General features: G+C 31.9%; 1 protein-coding gene across 8 annotated transcripts in view; it reads left to right on the top strand.

The window, feature by feature from the left end:
• dnc (phosphodiesterase dunce) overlaps positions 1 to 21997 on the top strand; it is a 368500-nt gene that overhangs the window by 286178 nt on the left and 60325 nt on the right. Inside the window, exon 1 of one of the 8 annotated variants that reach the window (XM_017901157.1) lies at positions 16346 to 17082. The exons of the other annotated variants lie outside the window; for them this stretch is intronic. Coding sequence (XP_017756646.1) covers positions 16862 to 17082 — 221 coding nt within the window. The 5' untranslated portion in view covers positions 16346 to 16861. Of the gene's footprint in view, positions 1 to 16345; positions 17083 to 21997 lie in introns of those variants that run through there. 8 annotated transcript variants of the gene reach the window in all.

The following is a 21997-nucleotide window of genomic DNA, read 5'->3' as shown; positions in this document are numbered from 1 at the left end:
TGTTGATACAGGCTCTACGGAGCAGAGTGGAATGTAATTCTGTTTGGAATTAGGTTTGACGAGCAGTGATGACGTTTACCGTTTGCAGAATAGCTTGTTAAGTGTATCCTAGGTCAAGTCATTTGGTATGATAATCGTGCGTGTATCGTGGCGTGAATAATTATAGGATCGATAGATGTTCGATGGAATTTAGCTACAATTAGTGGGCTCAGTGAGCAGTAATGGTGTTTCTATTGCTGATTGTACCTTTTCATTCCGTATCTGCGTTCAATTGTGTTACGAGGTGCATGTATTACATCATGTCTTACTTTTACCTCTTATTTGTTGCGTTACTTCGTATACCTGGTGTTGCAAGTGTCGTTCCTACGAGAAATTCAGAGTATTTGCCATTTAATAACTCGTTTCCAAATTTCGTTTCCTTTATACCCACTAAGTGATGAATGAAAAATTATGTTACTTCGTATACCTGGTGTTGCAAGTGTCGTTCCTACGAGAAATTCAGAGTATTTGCCATTTCTTGGATAATTCGTTTCCAAATTTCGTTTCCTTTATACCCACTAAGTGATGAATGAAAAATTCTTCATGTCTTACTTTTACCTCTTATTTGTTGCGTTACTTCGTATACCTGGTGTTGCAAGTGTCGTTCCTACGAGAAATTCAGAGTATTTGCCATTTCTTGGATAATTCGTTTCCAAATTTCGTTTCCTTTATACCCACTAAGTGATGAATGAAAAATTCGGAGAGCTGTGTTATTATGTCACCACGAGTGTTTAACCATGTTACATTTAAAAGAAAATGGCACTTTGAGGAACAGTTGGAACGAAGGAATTTCAGTGAATTTTGTTTCTTTGAAAAATTCACTCGATTCTGAAATGTTGTTTATCGTTGATTCGATCAGAAACGTGACGTGGTTGAAATTGGGAGGTACCATTCTGGCATCATGAGTGTCGGAGTGAAATTTTCACAGAAGGTTTAGGCTCTTTGAAGTGAAATGGACCGACAGTAGAATGGAATATCGTGTGTGGAAAGCATACGCGAGACAGTGGTCTAAATTCGAGCGAACGGTGGATTTTCGCGACAACCAAACAGGTTTCATAAATATGCAACGAACGTGACCTGCAGGACGTTGAATATTTACGGAATTTTATATGTGTGTCGCGCTCTTTCTTTCTCTTTCTCATTCCAATTGCTATCAAATATACGTTCACTGTCCGCGCATTAACATGCATATCTGTCGTTACATAAATGTGCTCGTAGGAAAAAAGAGCTGGCGAAGAGTCGGGGAATATGCAGGGACGTTGAAAACACTGCTAAACAGATGTGATCAGTGAAAGAAATGACGCGAGAACTTGGCGTATCGAACAATCGTGGAATTTGCAACGTCTCTTGGAAGTTGGCGTAAAGTTCAACGCAGATACCCGAAAAAATAGTAGTTTAATTTCGTGGAAAGGCATTGAGAGACGTTTCGTGGGAATTTCGTAAGCTTTCAAGGATATTAGACGCGAATTTCGAAAAGTTCGCCGGACTGTTCGACGAACATATCGCAACTTTCTGAATCAGGCCACAAAAATTTCAAGGCTCCCACTGTTGTTGCAGATTAATCTTTCATGCTTACAACTTTCTCGTATTATTCCATCATTATTAATTTCAGAACAATTGTTTTCAAATTCGCTCGTGTGTTTAACGAATCTGTCAAATCTTAGATTTGACGAATGTTTATTAATTTCTGTCTGATCGATTTGAGGTGCTTCGTGGAATTCTTAGTTAGTCTCCGATATTGTGTAAAATTTTTAGAAATTTCTAAACGTAACAGAATTTCATAAATTTCTGTTAATAAATATCTCGAGATATTTTGTACGATTACATGTTCGAAATTTTGTAGGATGCTTCGAAATTATATGCAATTTTACCGAATTCTACGTAATTATGTTAAACTTTACAGAACGATTTACAAAATTTCGCGAAATTTTGCATAATACTAAAAATTTGCAGCAAATTCTGTACAAATTTACGCAATTGTGAAAAAGTTCATATCGTTCTTCAGACATATGTGAAGTCCTGCAGAATTTTATACAGTTTCACGAAATTCTGCATAATTCAACGGAATCACTCGAAATTGCATAGAATTATGCATAATTCCGCGAAATTACTCGGAATTATCTACACCTCTGCAAAATTTTCGCATACTTAACAAAATCACGCGAAATGCCGAGCAACTCTATAAAATTCGCTCGAATTTCCTCCAATTTGTTGAAATTCTCTAGCATTCGGTCGTAAGGTCTCGCGAAATTGTGCAGCACTCCATGAGATTCCTCGAGGTACCTTGAAATCCGGCAAAATTCTGCGTCATTTCCTGCTACAATCTCGATTGATCCACGGTACGCAGATGCGAGTCCCGGTGCTTTATGGTCACAAGGTTCGTTAAGGCAGCTCGTCAACTGCAGCCGAAATTAGCTGAGAGCATTGGAATCCGTTCGTGTAACCCTCGTGAAAAGTGACCAAAGCTGAAACGTCAGCCGTCCCGGAAATCGAGTTCGATTTCGCATTTCGGAACCCTCGCGGCCAATCGAGATAATTGCACTTTAGAATTCTTCCGTGAGCTTTTCCCTCCGTTTTAGGAGCGATCCCTGACCACCTCTTTCGACGAAGAAATTGACCCTAGCTTGTTAATTGGCGCAACTTTCGCCGAGTTTCGATCACGGGAAGGTTCAATGAGCTTCTCGACTCGATTTTCTTCGTAAATTTCGTTTTGCTTGCTTGGAAAATGGTCAGGGGGATCGATCGACTTGGCAGGACGTCGGTGTATCTCGCTTCTCTCGATTGAAATCCGCTGTGTAATGGTGGGATTGCGCTGTGGTGAGGCAGGTCACGAGAATAGATGAAAGAAGTAGAGGTAAACCGGATTGGCGAGTTATTGGGTTATTGAATTACAGGTGATGAATGGGAAAGGGAAATTTTATTCCATAATAAAATTGCATGATAGAATAGAATAGGTGATATGAGCAAGTGTGCATATGGAATAAATTAGCGAGGTAATCGTTATACAATGGAATAGGGAGATTAGGAGTCCAGGAAATGGTAACTGTGAATTTTGTTTGTTTGATACTGGAATTATAAAATGAGCAACATTTAGAATTTTAGGAGTTTTGGGATTTTTATTTTCGTAGTCAGTTGAAACGAATAGCTTTTGGATAAGTTAATGCTGATTTTTGGTGAGATAGGAATATGATAACTATAGATATAGCTGACTATAGGTATATGATAACTAGGACTGTAGCAATTAGAGCAGCACACTTCGTTTTCAGATTTATTTAATTATTAAAGAAGGATAAGAAGACGAATAAAAATAATAGGAGAATAAGAATGGAAACTTTAGATTTTGAATGATACTATAACGATTTGAAGTAATTGAATCTTGTCGATTCTGATGGACTCTGAAGGATTCAGAATTATTAAAAATAGGTTTTGATTATGAAGCTTGTGATACAATATATTATTATATAATTACATGTAATTATCGTATACTATATTTAGGTACACATTATACAATAAATCATTAAAATTCCAATTTTGATAAGACTCATAGCGCAGAACGGAACGAAAAATAGCTCATGCTGCTAAATAAAAATAAAATTGGAAAACCTTTTATTCGAATTGGGCCATAAATAACAATTTTATTTTCCGTGTCTCTTTTTTCGTTTCAGGAAACTGCGAAAAATTATTCATTCGCGCTATACATTTTTAGATAGCGTCCATTTATCATGCTATTGTAAAATTACATCGGTATATGGACCAAGAGTGGTGCATGTTACATGTGCTGGACTATAAAAAGTGCTGACAGAAATTGGAGAAAAATTGGATACTCGTATGTCAATGTTGTCACCGTTTTCATTTTATTTTATTACGAGCAACTAGCAAGATCGCTTTACCTTTTCTAGAAGTAGAAGGAAAACGTTTTATTCCGCTTTAATATTAAATAGGACTTAACAATATTTATTATTAAATTCGTATTTTGTTTTAATTATATACGTGAAACGTTTGATATACATATTATTCGAAAATGGTAGAGATATTCTTCAAAATACTTAAAATCCACGTAAGTTTTGTAGTCTTTGGATCACTAATCAACTGTTAGACATCTAAGAACCACAATCCTAATTGAACCTAATTAGGTGTCTGATTGCATTATCTGAGGCCGTAATAACATAACCAAGAAAAATAATTTGGTGTCCTTTATTCGAGAATAATTGAGATTTTAATCAAAACAATTGAAAACAGCACCAGAATAAATTTTTTAGTGGCTAATTAGAAGCTAGATTTCTCATAGTTATAATCCCAATTGGACCTAATTAGTTGCCCCTTCCATTTTCTCAGATCATAATAATATAGTAAAATGAATAATTTAGGGCATCGTCTAATTTAGGATAATTATAAATTTCGAAAAAGAAAGGAACAATTTGAAGACCAGGTCAGAAGAATCTTGATCACCAATCAAAAGTTAGGCTTCTCAGGAACACAATCCCAGTTGATCATAATTGAGTGTTTGCTTTCAATCTGAAACCAAATAGGAAGACCTTTCTGAATAATGCAAAGCTAGTTGAAAGCATGTTGAGTTTCAGAAATGCTTTCTGTGATCATTTTCGTACCTTCTTTGTAGTCTTTGCAGCATACTCGTTTTCCCACGGGATGATTGTCAGCCTCCTCTCTTATTTAACGGAACGAGGATCACAGGAGAAAACAGCCGAATTGTAGGGTATTTTACGGAAATACTGGCTTCAATCCAGTTCACGAACTTTCACGATGGAGATAGGGATTCGCGGTGATGAAACTGGTCTAGGAACAGGTTTCAGTATCTCCAGCATTATCAGCCTCTGTCCAAGGGCACTTGTTCGGTACTCGAATCCCACCTAATCTGTCAGCTCCCTATCAGGTTCATCGTGCATCAGATGAATCGTTTATCAAACGACCGTGGCGTGAAATTAACGTATTTTGTCAGTGTCACAGTTTGCACGTCGACGCGTTCGATTGTAATTTGTTACTGCATCTCAAACTGGACCTTCGCTAGAGTTAATAATAGAGATTCTTATTGAGATTTTGAAAGATTTGTTTGAGTTTGTGAATAAATTTTTAATTTTTAATTAAGTCTTGGGTTGAGAAATTTGATTAGGCAATTAGCATTTCGTGAAAATTTTGATTGAATCTTCGAACGAATTAATTATTGAGTATTTAATTCATTTATTAGGTTTTAAGTTTATTAGTATTCGAGATTTCTGACTAAATCTTTTAGTTGTTAAATAAATATTTGAATTGATTTTGGCTTTGTTTCTGGAGTTGAGTATTTGCTGAGGTTAAGTTAATACTTAAATGTTAGATTCAACTTATTCATGGGTAAGTCATTGACTAATTTCTTTGAAGTAATTTATTGTGATGAAAATTCTAGTTAAGATCCTGAACAAATCTTTGTTATTGCATCTCAAATTGGATTTTAGCTTAAGTTAATAATTAAGTTTTTTATTGAGATTTTGACAAATGATTTGGTTGAGTTTGCGAATAAATGTTTAATTCAATCTTTTAGACGTTAATTAGATATGTGAATTGATTTTTGGTTTTGTTTCTATAGTTGAGTATTCGATTAAGTTAATACTTAAGTATTTAGTTCAGCTGATTCATGCGTGAATCATTGACCAATTTCTTTTAAATAATTTATCGTGGTGCAGATTAAAGTTAAGTTTCTGAAACAAATCGTTAATCGAGTCTTTGTTTGACTACTTAATCAAGTCGCTAGCTGAATCATTTATTGAATCAATACTCGGTTCAGGTTTCTAATTAAGGGTTGACTTCTTGAAAAGGATGTCGATTAAATGTTTAGTCAAGATTCCGGTGAAGTATTTAATCGAATTATCATTGAAGCGTTTCATAGAATCTTCAGTTGAGTGTCTAATCGGTTTTCCATCAAGTTACGGATAAAATATTCCGGTGAGTGTTTTATCTTGTGAGTAATCGAGATCTGAATCCTACTTATTCTCTCTTCGACTGAACCATTGATCGAGTCTTCGATGAAATCTCCAACTTTAAACAAGCTTTCTATTCAGTTTCTACTCGAATTGAATACTTATTAAGTCTTTTTCTAATCATAGACTAAATTTTTAACATAATTGCAATCCTTGATAATTATTTAATACAAAATAAAAATTGTTTGGATGTAACTTACCCTAGTACTACGTCAGAAATTCAAATTTGAACAGTATCAAAACTGAAGTCAAACAGATCTATCAAAATGTCTTCTTTGCCACTGCAGTATCCCTAGTGAAAACTCCAGAGTTCTACGCAATACATGGAATATCTGAAAATTGCTAAGTCAAATTCACCGTCGGAGCTTACCTATCAACACTTCCAGTTAACTCCAAAGTACCAATAAACTGTAACACTTAACTTTTCGTTAACTACCAGCCAATCCATTTTTACGTTAAGTCATCTCCCAAGTCCTCAATCCCTGGCCAACTAATCGAACCATCGACCCATCCTCGATGTAGTACCCGTTTCAGTCTTTACCCTTATCTTTGATCAAACATTTGGCCCTCTATCGAGTATTCACTTCAGCCTTTAAACCTATCTTTCGATGAAGATCTTCATCTAATAACCTTCTGCTCCAGCTTGCTGACGAATTTCTAACATAAACCCTCCATCGAACCTTTATTTCGCGAATAATGAATTGATTGACGGGTCTATTTCGTAAGCTCAGTACGGCTGACACGGACCATTGATTCGGATTAAAGGATAATCGAGCAATCGAAACTTCATAACGACTTTCCTGCGTTTAGACAGGATACAGTGATACGCAGATTCGACTCGATTTTCAAACAAAGAGTGTTAGTCTAATGAGAGACGGGGAAGTAAGGAGGATGACGTAGGATAAGCTTATAATTTCCCTGGAAAACGTAGTAAAGTTTGGAGATCTGGCTTCCCGAAAGTTAATGTAATTCGTTTTGCAACTAAATTAGGAATAAATTGGAGGTCCTTTTGGATGTGAGTTACTTGTATTCGAAATAGATTTAATTATTAATAATTTCTTTGGTGTATGAGCAACTGAGTAATTGAGGTGTGTTATGTTCAAAAATTAGATACAATATTTTTCTGGAATTTGGAATGTGTTGTATTATACATGGTTAATTAGAAAAAGTAAAATGAAAAATAATAGTAGTTTAATATTCGTGTATTTTTGGGAGATTTATTGGATTGTATTGTGAAGCAATAGCATTTTCGTGGCTTCAGTGATTTAATGGATTATAGGATTTTTCGAATCGAAATTGTTTTAATTCTCATTAAGAGTCTTAATGCTTCGTCTCGTCATTGGATAAATAATTTTTTAATCCCTAGTCGCAATATTTGGGTATACAAAATTAAGTATAACAATCGAATTGTATAAATTAATTATTTCTCTTTGAAGACAGAGCACATTTGCCTTTCTTCCATTGAAAAGTCTAAGTCCTTATCTCAGATAAATTTTTAAGTAATCGTGCTAATTTTACGTAGGGAATTTTACGAATACCCAAGTCTCTACTCGAAAATATATTACAGTATTTCAAAGTATGTAGAATTATCAATTAAAATTTAACTTCGTCCACAATTTTTCAAAATAAGGATTTTGTCCTTAATTGCGTATTAATTTTTCAATTGTATTTCAAATGTTTAAGAAACATTTCCATGTGTTCAAAATAGGTTAGGTTTGATTATAAATAATATTTTGTTGTAACGAATTTGAGTAGAATTTCTAAGTACCTGAAGTTTAACTCGAAAAGTGTTGAACGAAATTGGTTGAAAGTATGCTCGAATTTATTTTACAGCCAATTTAAGTTCAAGTCTTTGATGGGACTTAGGTTAGGTTCTTTGTTTCCCCCAGAAAATCCCTAGAATGTGATCAGAGTGCTTCCTAGCCGAAAATCGAGTTCGTTGCTATATTTGACGTCAGAATCTGAGTTTTCTCAGCAAGATAAACGCTTCGCTGATAATGTTCCATTTTATCGTAGGGTCGTAGAGCGTTATCGAAACGGCCTAGAGCTGATATCGATGTGATTTCGACGCGTGCTCACTTCTGATGCTTTGTAACACTTGAAATTCATATTTAAAACACAGATTTCCTATCTTTTCCGCAGATAAAAATTGTGCAACCGCAATTTAACGCTATCTCGTTCTGAAATATACAATATTTAATATTTTTACTTCAACATTAGATGGAGAAAAATTGTATGTTACTGTACTTTAGCAGTTTATGGTCATTTTAAATATTCACAATTTATAGAGAGAAAAAAACCAAAGGAACAATTATTTTTAAAAGATTTATTAAACTTAAATTTCTTAACTTTTTATACCTTGATTGTTTTCATTTTTGAACTTAACTTTTTACTACCTAGCATGTCTTTTATTTTTACAAGCAATAACTTTTTGTTGCTTTTTCCTTTAATTAAAAAGCAATTTTAAGTATCATGGTATTTTTTTATTAGAAATTACTTCAATATATCATCAAGTTTATAGTACTTTCACTTTTATTGCAATTGCATTCCATATTATTACATAATAGAATCAAATCATAAATTTCGAACATAAATATAAACATTTAAGATTGCTTTAAATTGTTGGTTTTAAAAATGTTAGAAAATGTACTCCTAATTTTTGACATCATTGAAAAGTTTGGGTTCCTTTTTTATTATATTAAACTATCTTTCTCTTCTGGTTAAATACGTAAATTACATGGAAGAATATAATAAACTAAAGTTTAATTATAAATAATAAATCAGTATTGTCAGCAAGTAAAAATTCGTTTGATGATAATTCTTTGATTAAAACTTACTAAGAATGATCGAACTGTAATGCAAGAATATATAATAAATCATCATTGCAGGAATTATTTCCGTGTTAAAATTGTGATTAAATATCCCGAGGAATAAATGCTTCATTTTTAAGGAAATTATGAGTAAGTGACTATTAATGTCCAAACTGTATTAGCGATGAAGCTCGTTTAAAATTCATTTCGCTAGTCTGGGCAGTAATTAGCGTTCATTACATAATCCCGCAGTTTCTAAGGATGTCTCACTCGCAGACAATGGAAATCGGTCGCTAGACAAGTTTTCGAAGCTTTGGCTGACCCTAAAACAGTAATAGATTTCGATGGTTATGTAATTTTACTTGGCGGCGAAATAATTTAACGAACCACCTGGGCAAGTGTTGCCTGGTACTATCTGTTGGCAATTCTTGTGGAAATATTTCAGCAAATATTCCTTCCCGTTCCCAAATTGATGTTTGTTGAATTTCTGAGTTTACGAGAGATTTGTTTTACGAGATAAAGACGAATTCTCTAACAATACATAAATGATGGAATTCGTTTCGAGAGTAAATTAATTTTCTCGCAATAAAGAATTCGGAATTTTCTGACGATCACAGGATTGATGAAATTTTACTTATGAAGTTTAATATAGTTTAATATAAATTTCACCGTAGTGACAATAATAATTTTCATGGAAATATTTTCTTATTTTTCTGTTATTAATTTTTTATGAATTTTCTAATTTAAGATAAATTGGCTCGATGAGAAAATAAATTCTTCCATAACATAGAACCGATGGAATTTTATTCATTAGACGTAATTATTCTTGTTGTAGTAGGAACAGTTTTAAAAAAATTTTTCCGGAAATTCTTTTAATGATTTTTTAATTATGAGAAGTATTCGTTTCACAAAAGAAAGGAATATTTTTTATGGTATAGAATCAGTGGAATTTTATATATTTAGGTGTTTATACACTTTGACGTTATTAATAATTCTTGACAACGTGTTCCAAGAAATATTTTTTTTTCTTTTTTTGTAATTAGATGCATTTCTAAAGAATTTTCGAATTTTTGGAAAACTGCTTTCATTAAGAAAAACCCTTTTATAATATAGAATCGTTAGAATATTATTTATTACGCTCGCTTTATATTTTGCTGTAATATTAGTTACATTCTTTCATTAGCTTAATCTTTAATTATTAGTTATTGATCCTCGATGATGAACATATTTTATTTGTATCACAATTTCAAGTGTCTCGTTAACTTAATTAGAAAAATAAAAATTTTCTTCTATACTTAAAATAATATTTTTCATTTAAATAGTATAAGATATAATTCATAAAATAAACATAATTCACATATAACTTCTATATCAGGATTTCCAATGTATAATGTGTACCTGAACAGAGAATGTATATATAAATAGTAATACATACACATATACATACACACGTAAAAATAACTATTCATAATGTTCATATATAATCAAGAATAATTAAATTGATACAGAAAAAGTAAGTAAAAAATTATAATTACGTTTCTATCTTAATAAAAGTCGTCATCAATTTGCAAAAGCACAGCCATGATTTCAATAATTACATAAGCAAAGAATTCTGTGTCGTTATAGGTGTAACAATCTCCAGATATTAATTTCTTCCTCAAAATTTCACTTAATTCTGCATTTATTCCGATCAAATATAAATTGAAATATTCGAATATTTAAATATTTACTGTCCCCGCTCACTCGTTTGACATTCACCTATATCTCACCAATATTATTCACCAATAATACTCCAACATCGTTAAAATCACGAAACATCCGAAATGTCCATGGACATGATGGACGAATTTTCATTAATCATCAACTTACGCCATACCTCGTATGAAACGGAAAAAGAGGCAAAAAGGAGGATCGATTGAAAAGCCTCATAATTCGGTGGAAAAGAGGAAAAGAGAAAACACGGTTGAACGAGATTCAAAAAGATTGAAAGACGAGTGTCGTGCACCTCGCCATAACCGGAAACGGCTTTACACGTACTTACTTGTAGGCCGACACCCAGCGATCGTGAAAAGAGTCTGAGAGGATTCCACTCGGATTACGTCAGTGCTAGAAAGGTCAACCTTCTCTCGTTCTCTCCCTGGTTCCCCTTGGATGCAGAAAGAAACGCGTTACGAGATAATTTTGTAATCGAGCGAAGCGTGGCTGCACGGAAGCCTCGATTCTTTTTTGCCGCCATCGAGCGGGCGACTCCTCGAGGACGATTGCATTATGGGCTCGTTACGTAAATAATTTACTGGAAACTTGGTGAAAAGCACCGAGAGGATTTACTTCGTTTCGAATATACCGTTCGTCTTGGTGTAACAGGTTATATTTACACGTTAACCATAGATATCTTTACATCTTTCTGTTATTCTGGAATTTTTTAGGTTATGTTTGATGAAATATTGTACGCAGCAATTCCTTATAGAAAGCTAGAGGTGATTTACCATTCTGGAATAAATTAAATTCGACTAGTACAATTTTCGTACTCGTGTTTCAATTTTTGAAAAATTTATTTTGAAATCTTTCATTTGCATAAATTACAAGAAAATTTTCATATCTGGTTCCCATTGATTTTAATGAAATTTGGTAAATTTTGTAGGTGCAGATATAGAACTGATGGAACAAAATTATTATGTTGTAATTAGTTTTCAAAAAATCAGCCTTAAATGGAAAAATTTTATTATATACGTTGTTTGATTCTAAATAAACCATTGCAGCGATTTTGAATGTTTTATTAAACATTGAATGTTGAAGTTTCCAAATTTTTTAAATCAAGAATTGTGGAGATTCGAAAAAAAAGAAAAATAATAAAAGCAACGAAAAAGATAAAAATATAATGAATATTGTTTTTAATATCCTGTTTCGTTTAAATTCTTTGAAAAAATATATGTATCTCTGAATTATTTTTGGAAAAAAATACTTCAATTCAAACATTTTCTTGTTTTCTTTTTTAGATGTTGATTCAAAAAACTATTATATATATTTCATATGGGAGAAAATTGACTGGAATGAATTGAATGGAGAATCATGTTGTAGTCGATTGAAAAACAAATTCAAAACATTATACTTTTAAATCGCAAATGTTCTGTCGAATGAAAGGGAAATATTTCAAATTTTATTTATTCGTCTGTGTTTTATTAGTTTCTTTATTTCTCCAGATATCATACGTTCATTTAAACCTTCATTAAGTATTTTCATTAATTATTTCCTTTCATTTCTACATTTTTGTATAAATTTCAAAAGTTTCATTCAAATTCAATCAGTGTATTGAAAGAGCTACGCGTTTTATTCGTCAGTTGTTCGAATTACACAAAATTTCCAGAAAAATAGACACGTGTTATGCGAACATACAAATTGATGATAACGAGCCAAAAAATTAATAGCATTCGATAGAATTTCAATAATCGAAATCAGTGTTTCGTGAATTTCGAATATAAACGATATTATTAAAAAGTTAATTTGCAAATTTTTAACAAGCATAAACAAATGTTATGTCTTCTAATATTGCTATTGAAAAATCATTTTTCCTTGTTTAATTTTTTATCTGAAATAAAATTAATTAATTGTATTTAGCAGTTGTTTAGAATTTTCCTTTCAGTAATTAATTTATTTGGACATATTTATATATTTAATATTTATTTCACCTATAGCTTGTTTATATTTACATTTATATAATACCTAAGAATATGTATAAGTTTCAGACAATAATAATTAGCTTTACATGTATATCAAAGTATTTACACATACAGTGGACTTTTTAAATTAATTTTGCATAAAAAGATTTTTACGAAAAAAGATTTATTTTGCATTTATAATTTATCTTTTCACAAACAATCCTAATCGCGTGTATTATATTCTCAATCGAAATTTCTGTATATTTTTAACAAAAGTAATAGTTAGAATACGTTAATTTTACTAAAAATTGTCTCTGCATAAAAGAGTTTCCAAAATTTGAATATCTTTAATTATGCAAAAATTGCATCAAATTTGCTGACGTATATTGAATATTTCTGTTTTCATTTGCTAAAAAGTTGGTCAAAAATGATCGTACAATAATAATTAAAAAGAAATAGATAAATTTTATATCGAAAATTTGTTCAATCATCGATCGATGATTCTTCGCTAATTCAGTGTATGACTCTTTGTTCTATCTTCTTTTTCTCGATTTATTATTGCCAGTATTCTTCTCGGAATCGCTTCTGAAGCGAATGCACTCTATGACGCTATTGCATACCGGTTTTCCTTCAACATCAGAAGTTAATTTTATCGTACGATAACTCCTGTGAAACCAGTTACTGGAATACGTTGTATATTATCGTCTGTTTACGTTACATTTCCGACAGCTTGATAACAAAGTATCGACCTGCTCGAATCGATCATTGTTAGAGTACGGTGAATAGAATTAGACCTTATGGAAATTGTATCTCTACCAGGATACGTTCACCCATTGTGAAAAAGTGATGCACAATCTTTACTACATAATAGGTTCATTGAAGATGAATCGTCTTACATTTAAATCTATCCTCAAGATAAAGAAGCTAGGACTTGAATGACATTTTTGAAACGTGAAATTTCTCGTTTAAGTACTAAAGGAACTAGAAAGTTACTAGAATCTAGTGAGTTGGGATTTACAGTGCTGCATATTGCTAGGGACATTAAAGCTATACAGGATAGCTATATTTTCAAAATAGCCATTATTTTACATAATAGCTAGCCAGTTTTAAGACATCATATATTACACATAGAAACCATTGAGAAATGTTCTTAAATCAACCACTGAGTTGCATAACCTATCATATCAATCAATAACTCTAACTCAGCCAAACAGAAGCCACACTGGCCGATATCACAAAATGAAAAATGTAAAACAGTGATATTAATTTCTCCATATTTTATTTTACATTCTAATATATTCTTCCAGAACATCATTTTATATTATTTTTTAAAATTTGCATTGGAATTTTTGATATAGTGTTATGTAATATTTCTAAGTACTTTCTAATGTTTCAACGAATTCTTCACTAATCATATACATCAATGATACAATTAAGAAATGATCAAAGTATTATTAATCAGTTTGATTACTATGAAAGCTCAATGGTAGAAATCATCCTGAGCTACAGTTTCACGAATCTGTGTTCCAATCCATAGTATTAAAAATTCCCATTTATCCTTTACATTGTTACTTTCCTCTCACACAACAAGTACCTTCACAACCTTCCACTCCATAGTGGAGTCCTTCGAGGACCGGGAGGACTGTAATCAAACTTCAGCCAGACTATCAGTCCCGACTATTTCCACGAGGATACCCGCTTCCGAATTCGAAATAAGGGAGAACAAAGAAAGTTCTCCCCTTATGCAACAGCCACACCCGATATTCCACCGTGGTATTTCCCAGGACATCGTGTTTCTACTGAGAATACGATACTCCTCTGCGTCACGAATTACGAAAGCTTTGACATTCATTTCGGAACATCAGAACGGCATTTACATCAAAGAGCAATCCGTCGGAATATTCGTTCAATTTTGCTAACATTTTCACCGTTCTGGAATCTCTGACGTTTTCTCCTTCCAATGTGGATGATCCGTCATCTCGAGTTTCTTTAATTCACCAAGGTCGAGGAAGACCAGTTATAACGAGACTTTCGTAATCCCCGGGGACACGAGGCTCGAGCATTCGGAAAGTTTGGTCGTTCTCATCGATTTCACCACTGGAACGTGCCTTCGATGGGAAAGGGGAATCGTCGTTTTTTGGCGTAAATTGTCTGACATTGATGAAAGGCACCGAGATATGGTGAATGTTTTATTGGAGATGGAAAAGAGACTACTTTTTAGGAATTTAGGAGTTAAAATGGAATGGAAGCTTTTTTGCATTGCCAAGTATTTTATTTTACAGATAAAGCAGTTTCGCCTGCGGTTATCAGAATTTTTTAGAATATAAATGGACAAGCGTAGTTTCCATTGCAATTTGAAATTTAAATTTTAATATTCTATCTATTCTGATAAGAGTTTTATTTGATGATTATATTTATTTCAATTATAATTGTTAATTCTAAATTATAATACAGATAAATATATTATTCTTTTAGCAAAAAATATAATTTCTTTAGTTAAATATTAAATATTGTTTAGTTAATTTCAATAGTATTATTTCATGAAGAATATAATGAAGTTTCTTGTTAGGAAAATTTTGTCACCTAGTTGAGAATCACTAATGTAACATAACCTATGAATAAATGTAATCTGTTACTGAAATTCCTGATTTCATATTGAAAGACCTTCGTTAAATTTAGTAATCGAAAGCTGGCAGGAGAGAATGCTCCAATTTAGTATCACTGTGTCACTTAGAAGATAAAGAAATGTGATGCCAACAAGGGTTTAGCCTAATTAGTTTCATTTGGTTAAGTTGGTACTTGTCCCAGTTAGTCCAACAGGCTGTTGCAAAATCGGCCCATTGTTCAGCGATGAATAAAACATGTTTATGAAGGAAATATATCATGAAATTTCGCAAAATATAATAAAACACAGACAATAATAAAAAGAAATATGCTTGAAAACGTAATTCGAGGAAAGTATTCACTTCGTTGGAAACTTGCCTTGTTGGTAGTAAAGAGGACTAAATTGCCTCGTTTGCATAGAAGTAAAACGAACACACAGCTTCCAAATGATGGCAATTTCATTGACAATCTGAAATTCAGACGACACGTGATTTGTAGAAGCGTCGCGACGCCCACACGCTCGTCTTTTCGACGGACGTCTCTTTGAAATTCAATCGTTCTAATGAAGCCTCAGCAAGAGTAAACAAAAATCCGGCTGCTCATCGTTTGCTGGCTAGAGCTTGAATGACACGAAAATTGAATCTGATTTATTTTTTGCTTGTTACTTTTTCAACAGTTTGGAATGTTTCATTAGAAGAATGAACTTTTTCCTTGCCTATTCCAAAACTAGGCTTAGGTTTTATCTACAAAATGTTATTGCCTAGGGAAAGGTGCTACACTGACTTAGTGATTGTTTTCATTTGAAATGATGTGAAAATTTTGATACCGATCAGAGAAACTTAGGTTCCTATTTGTCTAACTGTGTTTATAGGTTTAATAGCTGATGTGGTTTCTGTGATTCAATCATAAGATTTAGACTTGTAGTTTACAGTATAGAATTTCCTAATTAAAATGATCAGGGAAATACTTTTCATAAGAAATTAAGTTGCTGAAGTTTCCATCATAGTTTATCGTTTGGTAATAGAGGATTTTAATAGTCAGAAGTCTGTGACTAAAATATAGTAGTTTAAATAGTCAGTAGATATATAAGATTTTGAATGATGCGTGGATTAACTATTAAGTACATTAGTGTACCAATGTACAATATAAATATTACATAAAAATACTTTATATTTCTTATAACAGGTGTGTGAACACTTTCAAAATTGCAATATACGCTGAATTTGAATAACTGAATGGTTTACATTGTGAAAATTGTGACTGTGGAAGTGTTAACTAAAAGAATGTCATCAGTGGTAACCAGATAGTAACATTTCAAGTGATTTTGAAGGAACACCTACAAATAAATATTCAATGTTTATCTAAAAAGTATTTTACACAAGTATCCATGACTGCGTAGTCACTCTAAAAGAGTTCTTCGCATCACAAATTTCAAAGGACACATAATTATAAATGATCAAGTAAATCAGTCATACGAAGTCTTACCATAATCATCAAGTACTCAAGCCCAAGCCTCTACGTCTCTTCTGAAAACCTCAAAACCATTCCAACCACTATCCTCAGGACAAAACCTCCTATGGTCTACTACAACAAGTAAGGGTCTAGAGTTGCATCCATGAAGATGTCCATCATTTAGCTGTACCATTTAACTCGACCACCTACAAATACTTCCTGTGGCAACTAGGAGCCTCTTTAAGGCCTGGAATGATCCAGAAAGGAGGAGACCAAGTCGATAACGAGTTGGAATGTAGAGGAAAGTGACGAACAGGAGACTCTAACGATGTCTGGCTCCAGTGGCGGCTTAATGGACTTCCCTGGGTCCACTGGCGGCCTAAAAAGATGCGGTGGTGGTATGAGTTCCCCGTCCTTAGCCGCTGGAGGCGGTGTAGCGACTTCCGGGGGACTACCTCGTACCCTGTCCGCTTCCGCCCTCCGGTTGCGACCGTCCAGGAAGGCACTGTTCTGGGAGCAGTGCTTCGAGTCACCGCCAAAGAGAGACTTGTAAGTGGATGATGATTGTCGTGACAGCTGGTCTGTCGAATCGAGGTCGATGATCAGTTCAGAGACCTCTAGGGACTTTCTAAAGTACCAGTAAACCGTTGCTAATGAGAATTCGTTTGTAACGTGGCTCAAGAGAGGTTATGTGGTTGAGCAGGAATTTGAAGGTCTCTGATTTAATTGATGAAAGATGAATTTGATCATTAGTCTATGGAAGAAGGTGGGTGAAATTATGGAATTGTTGGTCACTGATGATCATTTTCTTGAAAATAAGTTTGGTTTTTGGAAAGTTCCTTAAAGATTAAATTATTTATCATGAAATTAAACGTAGGAACTATTTTGAAAAGATTTGAAGAGACTTGTCTGGGATTGAAGATTCTGTTGAAGGATACTGAGTCTAGAAAATATTATAGTAGATGGAATACTATTACTGATAATACTGTTATGTCAAATATGGCGGAAAAATGTCCCTACAGAATCAAACAGGCATACAGGCATCGAAACATAATTTAACGAAGATTTAGTTATTAAATAGCATTTAAATATTCTACATTCATTTGTAGCAGAGATGACTATCTGTAATTGAGTAAATCAACTTAAATATATTTTTGACTCACATATTTCGACGATTAAATTATTATGTCCGTTTCCTAGAATGGAGCATAATTTAAAAGAACTTTCGAAACAATAAACGAGTAGAGATTTTGAGATATTGTTGAAGATTTATTGTATTTGTTTATGCTGATTTAGATTAAACTGGATAAACGTAACTCTGAAGCGTCCGATCGATTAACGTTAGTAATATTTGTTGTTGATCGAAAGTTAACGTAATGGGTGTTGATAAAAGGTTTGATCGATTTTACGAAACTAATTGATTTATGATTCGCGATAGCAGTGGATAATGAAGCGACGATGAACGATGACCATTGGAAGTTGATTAAAGTTAATGCAGTTTTGATCAACGATTCTTAAAGGCTAATTGGATTATAATCGACGCTAATTTTTCATCGAATATGTGACAAATATTCTTTCGACGTATGCTCAATTGATAAGTCGATAACTCCTTCGTGATAACATTCCTACGATTATAATCGCTGATATCTCTTACTCGTCGTGTAAATCGTCGATTATGAATATTTAGATGAGTACGTTAAATATGTCTCTTGATATGAAACAATAAAATAGATAAAATTTCGAACAATTTGAATTGATAAGCATTTTTGACAATTCGTGATCTTTATAATTTATATTGTGCTCGTTCGATTTTTATGATATTGCAAAACAGATGTAAAATGCGAAATAAAATTTAATACTGTAAGGAAATGTTTCGAATAATTTAATAAATTTGTATAAAGTGTGCAGACACGGGTAATTCCAGTACCAACTGCAATGAAGCAAATATATAACAGTCTACATAAAAAAAGAAAAAAGATATAATTATGCTATAAAATTTGTAATATGTATTTTTAATACTTTAAACTTGAAGCATAGCTCTTTGCTTGATATCATTTCACAAAAATTATAAAATGTATATATTCGCTCCAAGTTAGGTAAATTATAGATACATTTTAACATTAGTATGTTACAAGTTCAAGTAATAGCCAATAATTTATTAATTTTGTCACTTTTATTATAAATTTACTTTGTGAACAATTTCCTATTGATAATAAATTTGATAATTTACACATGTTTTATAAAATAAAACTGCATTCGGACTTCCATAAAATAAATTTTTATGATACGTTTGTGTATTTCAAAATATTTTTATTTCCTTTATATTTTCGACTAAAATGAAATATTACGTGAAAAGTTAAAACGTTGAAAGATTTATTCTCATCTAAAAAGTTAGGTGGGAGTTTCTTTCTTAACTACTTTATGTTAAAAGGTCATTCGTATTTATGCATCGAATAACAAATTTTTGGAACAGTGTAATCTTCTAAATTGAGATGAATGAAAATAAATGATACTAAATCATGAATGAAAAGGTTACCAATTTGTGTATTTTGATCAAGAAAATTTGGAACAAATCGTGGTGGATAAGAACACAAATTGTGAATTAAGTTGAAAATATTTCACATTTCGTAGGAATAGATTGAACTAATTATCTGACTGTCAAAGGATCCATTCATGGTTGGGTAACACGTTTATTAACCATGTGTTTATCGATTGGACACATCTGCATAATGAATCGAGCAAACGGCTGTCGCGGAAAATAAATCTGTGCTTTGGACAAAAGCCAACAACTCCTTTAATGATGCCCAGTTTACCTATTCCTAAATTTACATCGTTTGCTGTTATTTGAAAAATGGTTTTGTATTCACTAATAACATATACAATTTTCATTTTATAACCAGCATATGTATGAGAAATTAAATAATAGTAACAGTTAATCACTATTACTTTTTAAATAGTGGCAATTTATTTTGAATTTCAAATTTAACGATGGAAATTTAAGTAATCAGTAACTTTTATTTTATAATAACACGATGAAAAATAAGAAATCCTTGTAAAATTTATTTTTCTTTGGAGATATAGAAAAGGATTTACAAATGCAATAATTAACTATTGATAGTTAATGAATATTAATCATGTTCCTATGCATTAGTTATCTATGAATAAAAATTAGAATTAACAAATACTGTCTTAGTTAGAAAATTATAAAAATCTCGTGTTATTTATTGAATCATAATTTTGCTATATGAGAGTTTATATATCTTTGGAAAAATGAGATTCTACAAAATTGAGAGTATTGTTAAATTTTCCTTTTCTTCTAAATTTTTCTAAGTCAAAAATCTTAGGAAGATTCTAAAATTTGTGACAAATCTAATTATTGAAAATTTTGAGTTCTCTTTTAATATTTCTTTCTCTCTGGTGTAGTAAATATTCAAAATTTTGATATCAGAATTGTAAATTTAATATTTCTGCAGCAGAAAAATATCTGGTGATTTATTTTGAACGAAACAGGAATTGCAACTGATACGTTAATTACGCTTTCATTAAACTAGCTTCATCCTGTAATCCAATTACTGTTTTTGACTAATCAAACGCTGCCCCTTTTAAAGCGTGATTTGCAAAATTAGAATTGGATCAAGCGTTTCTATCCTTCAATAGATCACTAACCAACACGGTAAGGGTAGTAATTGGGGTGGATTATATTTCATCCTTATTTCTCACTCTTCACTGTTTAAACGTGAAATAATAATTCTTAAGTTTTTAATCTATCCTAATTTGAAACGTGTAATATTTACAAATTTTTAATTTTTGTATTTCATTTCGAACTATATTTTATATTAATCGGAACAAATCTGTACTTGCTGAATTTTCCATTTTCTACATTTTCGTCAAAACTTTCGTTCAAACTTGATTTAAAATTCAATCAAATTTTGATTACCTGTCCGACTATTTCTGTAGCTAAATCTTGTCCGATAAATACAGAATTAAAACGAGATGTTCAAAGCTTGTGCAATCGAAGGATGTTGGTCGTGCGTCAATCGTATTCCATATTTCTTCGCTTCGAAATATAAAGTGGGTTGGTCCTACTAACCAAAGACATAACGTTGATAACTGACACTTTCTCCGATAAAGATGAAAACAATTCCAGAAGAATTGCGAAAAGGTAGTTATTGCAATTTGCTTTGAAAGATAGAAAAATTCTAATCACTTTCATCGTGCAGATAATTACAGTATTTACCTATATAATAATAATACTAATTGACATTTTGCTGATAATAGGCAATATTAATAATAATATTAAAACCTAAATATTTGTTTATAATTTATAATTGTCCATATGTATTATTACCATTCAGTCCCTACTATTGACAATAATATTTATTATAATATTAATAGTGGTAGATATATATATATATATTATGCAATTGTAATTGTAGATTAAAAACTAGAATAATAATATTGAAAATTAATTAAAAATTAATAACTAATTAAAACCTAAATATTTGTTTATAATTTATAATTGTCCATAGGTATTATTACCATTCAGTCCCTATTATTGACAATAATATTCATTATAATGTTAATAATGATAGATATACATTATGTAATTATAATAGTAAATCATATATAATAATAATACATTCTTTAAATATTTTGAAAAATATTCTGAATGAAAAATTGTTAAATTATTTCTCTTTCTATGAACATTTAAATCTGATTACTTAAGTGTATAATTAATGTTCAAATTCTCGAAAAATCAATGACATTTACTAGTTCATTTATTCTAAGAAGGTGGTACTAATAGATTGTCATAGATTTCAAGATAAATTACCCAATGATTCAAAACTAATTTCACTTTCCTTTTCACTCCCTAATTCATGCAGTCAATCGATTACAGTTTCCGAATCATCAACTATCACGTTTTCGAGTTCTTGATAAGGTGGTTTCAACTTGGAATAAACTGTTGTAAATAGTCTCAATTAGAAATTCATGAGGAAAGAGTAGAGAAAGGTTCTGAAAGCGGTTCAAGGGTGATTCACTATGGAAACTTGCCTTTTTATAGGATGACCCAGTTGAGATTCCTTTAAAAACGATTTTTTTCCTCTCCTTTCCGTGCACCTTTCTGCCTTTTCCCGTCGCATATCAATTTGAAGCCAAAAAGAAAAATGCTCACATCCTTCTCTGACCTTTTACCTTTCTTCTTCCCTTTCTTAAAAACGCTGTCTTTCGTGAAATTTAATTATTTAATTTTCTAGTATATAACTTTCTACAATAACTACATAAACATCTCGATAATAATTCCTGATAAAATGTGCACTTCATTTTGCTTTGACGAAATTATGTTCACTTTACTGAATATTTATTTACTATTAGACTGCATATTTATATTTTATTACAGGAATTCAAATATAAGAATTTAATCTCGTCAGGACGGATTTTATTAAGAAAAAGTTTCACTGAAAAT

This window comes from Eufriesea mexicana, unplaced genomic scaffold (genome assembly GCF_001483705.2).
Source record: "Eufriesea mexicana isolate 0111107269 unplaced genomic scaffold, ASM148370v2 scaffold1482, whole genome shotgun sequence".
NCBI lineage: Eukaryota > Metazoa > Arthropoda > Insecta > Hymenoptera > Apidae > Eufriesea > Eufriesea mexicana.
This window is presented reverse-complemented; position numbering and strand designations above follow the sequence as displayed.